The following is a 12,134-nucleotide window of genomic DNA, read 5'->3' on the forward strand; positions in this document are numbered from 1 at the left end:
CCCCCCACCATCCCATCCCCGATCCTGAGTGGTCCGCCCGCCCGTCAGTCGCAGCAGCGGGAGCCAGTCGGAGCCGCCGTGGTGGGCGGGAGCGGTTATAAAGCAGGCGGCGCGCGGCGGGCGGTTGGCCGTTGGTGGACGATGGCGGTCAGTGTGTTCACGAGGGTGGCCGGGCTGTCGGGGGCTCTGGCCGTGGGCCTCGGCGCTTATGGGGCGCACGGTGAGTCTGTGGTGACTCTCTCTTCCCCCGCCGCAGTGGGGAGTAGGACGGTGACCTTTCCCCCCCCCCCCCCCCGAAGCTGCGGAAGCGAGGGCGCTGTTCGACTGTGGAAGGCTTCACACTCCCCACCGCCGTCGACGTCTCTCTTACTTTTCCCCCAAAAACCACTCCCACTGGGCGGGCTGCCAGCCAGCAGCTGGGTTGCCTCTGGTCACCCTCTTTGGGCCTGCCAGTCTGCAAAGTGATGTCCAACTGGGCTGTTTGACTGTGGGTGGCCTCACAGCTTCTGGCAGGGTCTCTTTGGGGGGTGGGGTGGTAACCTGAACCCCCCCACCCCCACCCCACCCCACCTTGCTGGACTGGCTCCTACAGCTCCTCACTACTTCCAGGTGAATTGTAGAATCCCTACAGTGTGGAAGCAGGCCATTCGGCCCAGCAAGTCCATGCTGACCCTCTGAGGAACATAGAACATAGAAGAATACAGCGCAGTACAGGCCCTTTGGCCCTCGATGTTGCGCCGATCCAAGCCCACCTAATCTACACTAGCCCACTATCCTCCATATGCCTATCCAATGCCTGTTTAAATGCCCATAAAGAGGGAGAGTCCACCACTGCTACTGGCAGGGCATTCCATGAACTTATGACTTGCTGAGTGAAGAACCTACCCCTAACATCTGTCCTATATCTACCCCCCCTTAATTTAAAGCTATGCCCCCTTGTAATACCTGACTCCATACGCGGGAAAAGGTTCACACTGTCAACCCTATCTAACCCCCTAATCATCTTGTACACCTCAATCAAGTCACCCCTAAACCTTCTTTTCTCTAATGAAAACAGCCCCAAGTGTCTCAGTCTTTCCTCATACGATCTTCCTTCCATACCAGGCAACATCCTGGTAAACCTCCTCTGCACCCGTTCCAGTGCCTCCACATCCTTCCTATAGTATGGCGACTGAGGAGTATCCCACCTGAACCCATTACTCTGCACTTTTACCCCCTTGACTAATGCACCAAACCTACACGTTCCTGGGTGCTGTGGGTGATTTAGTGTGGTCAGCTCACCCTGACCTGCACACGTCTTGGACTGTGGGAGGAAGCCTGCACAGACACTGGGGTGAATGTGCAGACTTCAGTTGTTCAAGGCTGGGGGTCTAACCTGGGTCCCTTGTGAGGCAGCAGTGCTGATGGTTTGACATTGCAGAGTGGCTGCGTGGTGGATAGTTGGCTGTGCAGTACAAAGTTTAAAATTCACAACACTGGTTATAGTCCAACAGGTTTAATTGGAAGCACACTAGCTTTTGGTGTGACACTCCATCAGGTGAGTGTGCAGTACAGTGTGTCATCTCTCTCTCTGGTTTGCTGGTTGGGAGTTGCCTTGACTAGGATTCTGTTTTGCCTTTCCTAGTCTTGAGGAGGGTGGGGATCAAATACTGCAACCCCAGGTGTTTTACCATTGGACCAGCACCCCCCCTCCCCCCTGTTTGGATGACTTCTGAGGCATGAATGCTCCCCTGCCTTTTAATTGTAGCCTGGTAAATAGTTGTCTATTTGTTTAAATAGTTATCCATTCCCTTTTGAAAATATCGATTGAACCTGACTTGGGTTTTATTCCAGATTTTATGATCTTATACAGTGTGTAAGGCAAAGAAGACTTAAAACAATTAGCTTAATTGGCTAAATCACTTTAGAAGAATGTGAAAGGGGCTATATGAATGCAAGGTGCTGTGGCTGCTGGAATTCTGAAAGGGAAACTGGAACAGCTGGGAGCATTTGGCTCAGCCAGCACTTGGGGACAGTGCAGTTTGACAGTCAAAAGTTTGTAAATGGAAGCCTGTCTGTTCTTAACCTCATTCTCAAGTCCATCAGGATCTGAAAGGTGGGCCTCCTATTCTGAGTTGGGATGTTACAGATTAGACTGCTTGCCCTGGATCCTGTGGGTTTATAAAATAACTTGGTGTGTGGGCAGGGTGGGTGTATGTATGTGAGCAGATAAGGATTTCAGTTGTGTTGCAATGCTGAAGGTCATGGATGTGTTTCTTGGCCAGTGCTGATCTAAGTGAATGTTGTGGATGTGCTGGTGTTGGACTGGGCTGAACAAAGGTTGAAAATCACAACGAGGAGAAAGTGAGGACTGCAGATGCTGGAGATCAGCTGAAAATGTGTTGCTGGAAAAGCGCAGCAGGTCAGGCAGCATCCAGGGAACAGGAGAATCGATGTTTTGGGCATAAGCCCTTCACGATTCGATTCTCCTGTTCCTTGAAAATCTCAACACCAGGTTATAGTCCAACAGGCTTATTTGGAAGTGCAAGCTCTTGGAGCACTACTCCTTTCAGGTAGCTGGTGGAGTAGGATCAATAGGTCGCAGAATTTATAACAAAATATCAGTGTCATACACTGCAATATATTCAACAAACTTAGATTAAGTCTCATCTCTTAGAATAGGTTGCAGGTTTTGATCCATTTGAAAGTAGTTCTGGAATTTACATTGAAGTTACATTCCTGAGTGAATGTCAGGTTTTATAAAAAGTGACATCTCCGCTCAGGCAACGAATTAAAGGTGAGGTTAGTCTAACATTCCAATCTAGTCAGACTGATTCTATTTCCAAAGTAGGAATTCATAAAATGTTGCATGGATTATAAAAAAATTGACTGTCTACAGATTGACATATATTCCATTTTGTTCAAGAAACAATGCAAAGTCACCTGATAGACTTGAATACATGTGCATGTGAGTGTGTATATGCATGGTGATTGAGGGGTGTATATGAGTGTGCTTGTGTAGTGTAGTGGGGTCACCTGTAGTGTAACATGAACCAGAGATCCTGGTTGAGGCTTCAATGACTGATTGGGAGGAATATCCCTGTCTAGCGATTGTTGCATGGTATCAGCTTGGCTGAAGGAGCAGTCCTCAAAGTTTGCACTTCTAAATAAACCTGGACTATAACCTGATGTCGTGTGAATTTTCAAGAAAATGTTTACATAGCATCACTGGCTGTCCCAACATGTTGCATTTAGTGGGGCACTTAAGTGCCTGGTCATTGTTGCAATGCAGCAAACAGTCACTATGTACACAGCAAGTTCCCACAAAGTCAGGTGATCTGGTCACTCAGTTGGTTAAGGGGCTACCACCATGTTTTCTCCCTGGAACTGTTACCCTTTCCAGTAAGGAGCCACTGGATACCAGTGGACAACAGAAACCCTGGAGAATTATTTGGGGTAGTTAAGGTTGAGACGTGCTAATGTCTTTTTCTGTTGACTTTTGCAGGATTTCGACGCAGTGACCGCGATGATTATTTGAAAGAGGTGAGGCAAAAAGCTGAGCATCGGGATGGTGATGGCCTAGTGGCATTGCTGAACTGTTAACCCCGAATGTTCTGGGGATCTGGGTTCTAATGTTGCCACAGCAGATGGTGGAATTTGAAATAAAAAAAAGTCAGACTCTGACCATGAATCCATTACGGATTGTCTGGGGGGGGAAAAAACCCATCTGGTTCACTAAGTCTTTTAGGGAAGGAAACTGCCATCCTTAGCTGATCTCCAGCCTACATGTGACTTCAAATCCACAGCAATGTAGTTGATTCTTAACTGCCCTCTGGACAACTAGGGTTGGATAATAAATGCTGCTAGCCACTGATGCCCTCATACTATGAATGAATAAAAAACAATTGCACCTTTGCAGAGGGGGCCATTTGGCCCTTTGAGTCCATGCAGGAACAATCTAGTCAGTCCAGTTCCTGCAGCCCTGTGAAAGTCTCTTATCCCTCTGGCATCTCGTTCTGAGATTGTTCATCGCCTTGGCCTCCACCATCCTCACAGACAAAGTTCCAGCAGAATGCCATTTGGCCCCTCAAGCTTGTTGCACTATTTGCTACAACTGATGGCCAATCTGGTTTTGATCTTGGCACTTAATTCCCTTCTACCTATATGCATCTTGTCTTTGTTACTCCAGAATCTTCTTAGCTTGGCCTTAATAGTCAATGACCTAGCTTTGTAAGATATAATCTGTCACACCAGTGACACTGAAGAAACTTCTCATCTCCTGAATGAGGCCCCTTATTTCTACTAGTTCTAGTGCCTCCCTTGAGGGGAAGCAATCTCTATATCTGACATTTCAGTTCCCTTCACAAACTTAAATGTTCCATTGTTGCTACCTTTTTAAAAAGTTCTTCCCCTCACTCCCTTGTTCAAAACTTTTAATGTGTACCCCTAGTCTTGTCATCAGCCAATGGGACAAGTTTTCTTTGCCTACCTTATGTAAATACATTTTAATCTTGTTGGTGGGGGTCCGTTGAAGTTGCCAGCATCCATCATCCTGTGCCAGGCTGATTCTCAACCCTCATTCCTGACACCCTCCCCAAAAAAACCAGGATCTGTTTCTAACTGCTGCTCCTCCACCTTGAGACATTGACATTTAAAGCATCTTGATAAATGAGTCTGTTTCTTGAACAATCAGTAGCAAGCTCCTCCAGTCATTAATATCACCACTCAGTTTGAGAAGAGAAACCTAATGTTCACCTGAAATTGCATACTCCCCTTGCAGATTCCATTGCTCCAAAGCAGACAGCCCTAACTTCCCCCATCTAACCTTGGCACTAAAAGTCAATATCCTGGAATCATTCTGGTAAATAACTCCATGTTCTGCCTAAGGTCTGGCCTGTGACTTCCTTGTGCAAGAAGTGCCTTTACGTGCTTTTATTCTGTGTTGGAGCAGGTTCTCATTGTCCATATTTGGATACTCGGGTGGCAAGAGACTCCATGAATTGCAGGTAGTTTCATGACCAAAACTTTCTGGTCATGACTGAGGACATCTAGAATTTGCCCTAGAGCTGCATGGAGGCTAGATTGGGCAAGGTTGGCAAATTTAATTCCTAGATGCATTAGTGAAATGGTGAACTTTATAGGATTTTTCATCTAGAGTTTCATGATTCCATAATGACACTTGTGGTTTATTTTAACAACTTAGATTCATAGTCATGGAAACAGACCCTTTGGTCCAGCTAGTCCATGATGGCCATGTTCCCAAACTAAACTAGTCCTATTTGCCTGTGCTCAGCCCACATTCCTTGAACCCTTCCTATTTATGTATTTATCAATGTTTTGAATATTGTAACAGTATGCATATCTACCACTCTCTGGCAGTTCATTCCACACTAACTACTCTGTAATAAAAATAAATTGCCCCATATGTCTTTTTAAAATCTTTCTCCCCTCTCCTTAAATATACCCCCAGCTTTGAACACTCCCACCCTAGGGAAATTATTCTTACTGTATTTTAATAATCTCTCTAAGACCCCCTCAACATTCCAGTGTAAAAAGACCCAGCCTCTTTTTATAATTCAAGCCTTCCAGTCCTGGAAAATCTTTTCTGAATCCTCTCTAAAAATCCTTCCCAGCTCTTCAGGGGGTCAGTGTGGACTTAAGCCAAGTGACCTGCTTCCACACTGTAGAGATTCTGATAATCAAAGTCTGATTTAACAGGATCAAATACAAATTTACCATGAGTTTTGTTTCTCACTTCTAGCCCTCTAAAAATATCAGGTTTTTAAAAATAGCGTTGCACTGGTGTTAGCCATTTATGTTCTTGGATCCTTAAGCGTATGAGCTTGTGAACGAACATGAAGAACATAAACAGGAGAAGGCCATTCAGCCCCTTGAGCCTGCTCCTCCATTCTGTTAAATCACAGCTAATCAGCTAACCTCAAATTTGCATTCCCAGTCATCCTGATGACTTTTATTCCTGTCCTCTTGATTAGCAAGAACCTATCCACTGCTTCTTTAACAACTATTCAAGGATTCCACTTTCTCCATCTTTTCCAAAGATCTGTGACTCTCTGACCATAGGAGGAGAAAATCCTCTGTTTTAAGTGGGTGATGACTGATTTTTAAATAGCCCCTGGTTCCTAATTCTTCCATAAAGGCAAGCCATCTCTCCACATCAACCCTGTCAAGAATTATGGTTCAGCCAAATCACTACTATTCTAAATACCAGCAATCTGTCCAATGTTTCCTCCTGGGACAAGCCATCATTTCAAATAAATCTGAAACTGCTTCTGCTGCATATGCTCATACGTAAAGCATGGAAACAGCCCCTTCGGTTCAAACAGTTCATGCCGAACATAATTACAAATTTAAATTAGTCTCACCTGCCTGCTCCTGGCCCATTTCCCTCAAACCTTTTCAACTCCAAACCTATCCAATTGCATTGTAAACATTGTAACTGTGCCCACATTCACCACTTCCCCTGGCAGTTCATTCTACATGTGTACCACCCTCTGCTTTTCTAAAAAACATGCCCCCTCAGTTTTTAAAATCTCTCTCTCCTTTCCTTGCCCTTTAAAAAAAAAATGCCCCTTAGTCCTGGAATCCCCCATCCTCGGGAGAAAGCAACAATCAACTTGCTTCTATGCCCCACTTGTCAGATCACCTCTCAACCTCTACACTCCAATGGAAATAGTCCCAGTCTAGTCTTTCTTTATAACTCAAACCTTCCATACCCAGTCATGTCCTGGGAAATCTTCTGAGCGTGACTGGATACAGTGGGTGGCTAGTAGTATACACAGTACTCCAGATGTGTTTCCATCATTGCCTCTTTGCTTTCAATTCCCCTCAATAGAAGTTAGCTTTCCAAAATACTTGCTGTACTTGCATAGCCCTTTGTGATTTCCTACCTGAACACCCAGATCCCTCTGCATTTCAGAACTGTAATTTGTTTGGATTTCCACATACTTTGTTTTTTTTTCAGCATCTTCCTGTCCTCCTCACAGCACACCTTTCTACCTATCTTGGTCATAAGCAAATATGGTGACCATACCTCATGTCCCTTCACTATCTCACAATATAAATTAAGTACTTGACCCTGTGATCCACTGCTCATTGCTTTTTGCCAACCAATAAAAGACTTTGACTAGTTAGCAACTTGAATAGACCATCTTCTGTCCTTGTCAGTATTATAATCCTACATTGTAGGCTTGTGTTTCCTGTAGTAACCTTTAGATTTGTTATCAAAAGCCTTCTGGAAATTGAAAAGCTGTACAGCCATGAGTGCCTGTATGCACAGGATGTTTTATTTCCTCAGTCTGGAATTGGTTAAACATGACCTCCCTTTAACTAAACCATGCCTACTCTACCTGGTTACCTTGAACTTGAGCCTTGTTATAACACAGCAAACTTTATTAACTGGCACTTTCTGAACCAGCAGAAACTACACCTGAAATACTGGACACTTACCGTGTTATTATCTCTACAATGTTTGACAGTTGAGTGCAAGTGAGAAGACCCTTTGCCAGTAAGTTTTAGTATGGCAAAGTTGCATTTGTGATTACGCTGTAAATAAAGTCTAATTGTATACTCACATTATCAAATGTGGTACTGAAAAGCACAACAGGTCAGGCAGCATCAAGGAGCAGGAAAATCCTACATTTTGGATTCCTGATCAAGGGCTTATACCTGAAATGTCGATTCTCCTGCTCCTCTGATCTGGCCTGGCCTGCTGTGCTTTTCCAGCCCCACAGTCTAGACTTTATCTCTAGTGTCTGCAGTCTTCACTTTCTCCTACCCCCACATTGTTTCTATGACTTAGTGTTTTTTGCACTGATCATGTGTACCTTTTGATCAGCCAACTACACTTCTGGTCCCATAAGTGCCAGTTGATGAAATGTTGCTGTATAATCCTTATGATAAGCTAACAGTTCTTGCTCTGCCACCCTCTTTGTACTAAAGTTACACACCCACTCTTCTGATCTGATTCAACCATACATGAATCAAAGGGGTTTGAAAAATTGAAAGTCACATGGCACCAGGCTATTGTCCAACAGAATAATTTCAAATTTTTCTAAAAGTAATGTTTCAGTATTACAATTCTGCTCATATATTAGTTGAGTACCAAACTGGGTGGGTTACTCTGGAGGGTCAGTGCGGACTTGTTGGCCTGAAGGGCCTGTTTCCATGCTGTAAGAAATCTAATCAAATCACACTCTTTCAGAGTGCAACTCCTTCATTACTTCACCTGAAGCACTGATTTCTAATCACACTTTCAGAATGCTTCAGGTGAAGTGATGGAGTTGCACTCTGAAAGTTTGATTTGAGTTGGCCTGTAGGACTAGACCTGATGTCATGTGACTTCTGACTTTTTCCATCCCAGTTCAATACTGGCGTACCCACATCTCGAAAAATTGAAACCAATGCATCAGCCACCTCTTGCAAACTTCTTTTACAGCCATAGGCTGTAGAACCTGGGCACTTGTCAGTCCACGCTCCAATTTATTTAGTACCACTTTGATTTGAGTTCTTCCCTCCTTTCATCTCCTGATTCAATATGGCTGTTTTCTTCTGTGGTGAAGCCTGACGCAAAATACCACTCACTTGCCAATTCTTCCTTTCCATTATTCATCCTACAGTCTTATTCTATAGGACCAATGTTCATTTAACATTTTCTTAAATATTTGTAGAAATTTATTCTGGTTAGCTTTCTCTTATTTTACCCTTACAGTAATGATTAAAAAGAATTAGTAATCTTCTAACTTGCTCACCAGTCTTTGAACAATTAATGCTTTTCTTTTTAGTTTAATTCTTATCTTTTTTGACCATAAATGTTGAGTCTGTCTGTAAGGTTGTTACTCAAAATGCACCTAAAGCATTTCTCTAATATCCTCAAATGTCTGCCACTGCACTTCTAATGACTGTCCTTTAATCTAATTTACCAATTCATTTTAGCCAGCTGTTTTCATGCTTTACTTTTTTTGGTCTTGGACCCATTCTTTCCTTCCAAATTGAATATAAAACTCAATCCTTGTTGCTACTACCTGGAGCAGTTTTGCTGAGGTTATACCATACCTAGTATAGCATGCTCTCTGGTTGGTTCCAGATTGTAGTGTTCTAAGAAAAAAACAAACTAAAATTTGCTAAGGTTTTAAAGCTCAGGAACTGCACTAGCAAAAGTCACATTAACTACTGACTCAAGAGGGTTGTTTTTACTTTAATTACTAAAGTGTGATGGATTGGCTTCTGAATAAGCAGTGTTTTAGCCACAGCACTAACTTTATTCTTGTTCTACAGCTGTTTGAAACTGCAAACAAGTACCACTTCCTCCACAGCCTGGCACTCCTGGGAGTTCCCCTCTGCAGGAAACCTCTGCTGGTATGAGACTTTGTTTGTTTTCTTTCCTTCTAGTTTTATTCCCCTATCACTGGCTCTACCAGTGTTCCTTGTACCCTAATTGTGTAGCTAAGTCACCTACAATATCTGCACAACCTAATGAACTACCTCTCCCATTAGTATTCAGAACTTTCCATTGTTTGAGTGGGATGCATTTGGACTTATTTGCCCTCCCTGGATAGCTGGCTTGCATTGGCATTCATCTGTAGTGATTGTCCCTTTATACACATCCCTTATAGCAATCTGTGCATTAGTGTCAGAGTCTGGCTTGTTCTCACTCTGGCCTCTTTCTCATCAAGAGTTAGATGGCAAGAAGGTGATTACCAGAGTTTAAACTGAATACCTTCAGAGTTCATATGGCTTAACCCAACTCCAGATGTGTGTAGCTGACACTCTAGATGTTTGCCCATTCAAGACTTAGCAGATTGCTTGATAGGCATCACAGCCACAAGCATTCTTTCTCTCCCCACCCCCCACTGCTCAGTCACAGCAGGATCCATCTACAGATATGCTGCAGAAACTTACCTTTAAGTATCTTTTTATTGTACCTTCCAAACCTACAAATGTTAGCATTTGGAAGGACAGATAATGGGAACAGTACTGGAGATCCCCTCCAAGCTACTCACCATCCTGACTGTTGTTCCTTCAGTGTCACTGGATCAAAATCCTGGAACTTCCTCCATGATGGCACTGTGGGTATTCCTACACCAGTGACTGCAGTAGTTCAGAAGGTAGCTTCTCACCTAGAATCTGAGGCCTATTAGAGATGGGCAATAAATGCCCATTGCATCTAAATCCCATTGGCAGATTTTAACACTGATTTGTATTTCTTTCTAATCAAAGAAAAACTTAGTTATTGAGCCTACATAGGTGGTGTTTCATTCTGCTGACTGAATATTGTTGGATTGTAGGCTGGCTCGTTGCTGACATCTGGCATGGTGATGTTCTGCGGTGCCTTCTACTATCAAGCAGTGACTGGAGACCCAGTGTTCACCAAAGCTGCACCTTTTGGAGGAACCATTCTGATAGTGGGCTGGGCAGCCATGGCACTCTGAGACTGGCAGGAAGCCTGGCAAGGAAGCGCACACTGAGCAGTCCAGGTGGAATTTGACACATGGCTTGAGTGCATATTGGAGTGGGCCCTCTTAAATTCAGTAGTATTTGGAAACCCTCCATATAAGGCACCCGTGAGCAACCTCTACTCATACCAATGGTCTGAAGCCAGTGTTCCAACCTGCTAGGGCTATTTGATCACTTGCTGTGCTAAACTGTTCTTGCCTCCAGTTCAGCTTGTGCCCATTCCATCTTGTCTGTGAAGTCTGCTGTGTGCTTATTAACTTGGCCATGCAGCAGAATCTTAACTATGATGCAATTAGATTAAGTATTGCTGAAAGGACAGATGTTCTCAAATTTGTCCTGATGAAAGACAAAGACAAGAATGCCAAATCTCAAAGGATCACTAATTCCTTTTCTGGGGAAGAAGCAGGGGGCTGATTGTTTGCAATGTGGCATTCTTGAGTTGGTCCTGATTAGTACAAGACAAATTCCATTAGCAATATGTCTCCTTTCAGTAAACTGTCTTGTACCAACAAATTACTAATTTATTCAGAGATAGTGACCTAACAGGTTCAGCTGTTCCTGTTGGGCCATGTTTTTCATGTGGCTGTAGCGGGAGTGCTTGTCTGAAGTCAGCTATCTTCCTTCAGGTTACTGTTTGAGGTTGGGATCTGACTTCTCTAAACCACAACCTCCTTGTGCCAGTGAGTTGGGCATCACAATGGCACTGTTCTGCATTGGGCTGAATCATTGAAGGCACTGGTACATGTATCCTCTTCTGGAATATTTATCAAATTCAGTTGTTGGTGGGAATGTAACATCTAATGATGGGACAGAGATTGTGACCTGTTGCTACTGATTGAGATCCTGTCTATGGGCCCATTTTAGACTTGATACCCTTTTGAGTGGGGAGAATATATTACTAGACCCCCTGCTACCTTGATTTGACTTTCAAATTCAGAATCAACTTTGCTTGTACTGATCTGTCTGAGAAGACACTTTAGCAGGTGCAGTGGATTTATAGAATTTATATAATTGTGACACTATGAAAATGTAATGCAGTGCTAAGTTTAGTGATATACATGAATTCACTGACTTTTAATTGAAACAGACTTTTGTATAAAAGTTGTTGTAAAATAAACTTATTGCTTTGTATTTGTCACTTGTTTTTTGAAACAAGATAAAATCTTAATTTCAAAATGAGGGCTGTCTTGGAGTGGAGAGTAAATATAAGGGTCAAGTCTTTGGTTCATGTTTCCACTTTAGTGAAGACATCTCCAATGAGTATTTAAGGCAGAGCTGGCTTCTGGAAGTTGAAGAATGTTGGGGGATGGGTAGAATATGAAGCAGCCTCAAGGGGCTGAATAGTCTGCACTTTAACACATCTTTCATGAAATTCCCAGTACAGTATTGTTGAGCCCTGCCCTATCAAATGCTGTCTTTCAGATGAAATGCTAAATTAACACTACCTCTTTACCTGGATGTACAATGTTCTCAACTATTGGAAAAAGGTTGGGGGCTGGGTGGATAGGGGAGTTCTGTCAGGATCACTTTTTTCCCCACTATCTCCAAATAGATTCCAAAAATAAACATTTGCTGGAAAAACCTGGTCGGACTGGCAGAGAAAGCAGCTAACATTTCAGGTTCGGGGGTCCACTCCACAGCACCTTCCCTGTCCCAGGTAAAGTAGCACTTTCGCCTGTACT

The 12,134-nt window shown here is 43.4% G+C and overlaps 1 protein-coding gene across 1 annotated transcript; it reads left to right on the top strand.

The window, feature by feature from the left end:
- Positions 1–101: 101 nt before the first annotated feature.
- Positions 102–11,583, top strand: tmem256 (transmembrane protein 256). Its single transcript, XM_043683572.2, has 4 exons — positions 102–220; positions 3,485–3,522; positions 9,274–9,354; positions 10,284–11,583. The coding sequence occupies exons 1-4, from the start codon at positions 142–144 to the stop codon at positions 10,425–10,427; spliced, it is 342 nt and encodes a 113-aa protein (XP_043539507.1). The 5' UTR covers positions 102–141; the 3' UTR covers positions 10,428–11,583.
- Positions 11,584–12,134: the final 551 nt, after the last annotated feature.

This window comes from Chiloscyllium plagiosum, unplaced genomic scaffold, assembly GCF_037043375.1.
Source record: "Chiloscyllium plagiosum isolate Xiang-an unplaced genomic scaffold, Cpla_swu_hap1 HiC_scaffold_44, whole genome shotgun sequence".
NCBI lineage: Eukaryota > Metazoa > Chordata > Chondrichthyes > Orectolobiformes > Hemiscylliidae > Chiloscyllium > Chiloscyllium plagiosum.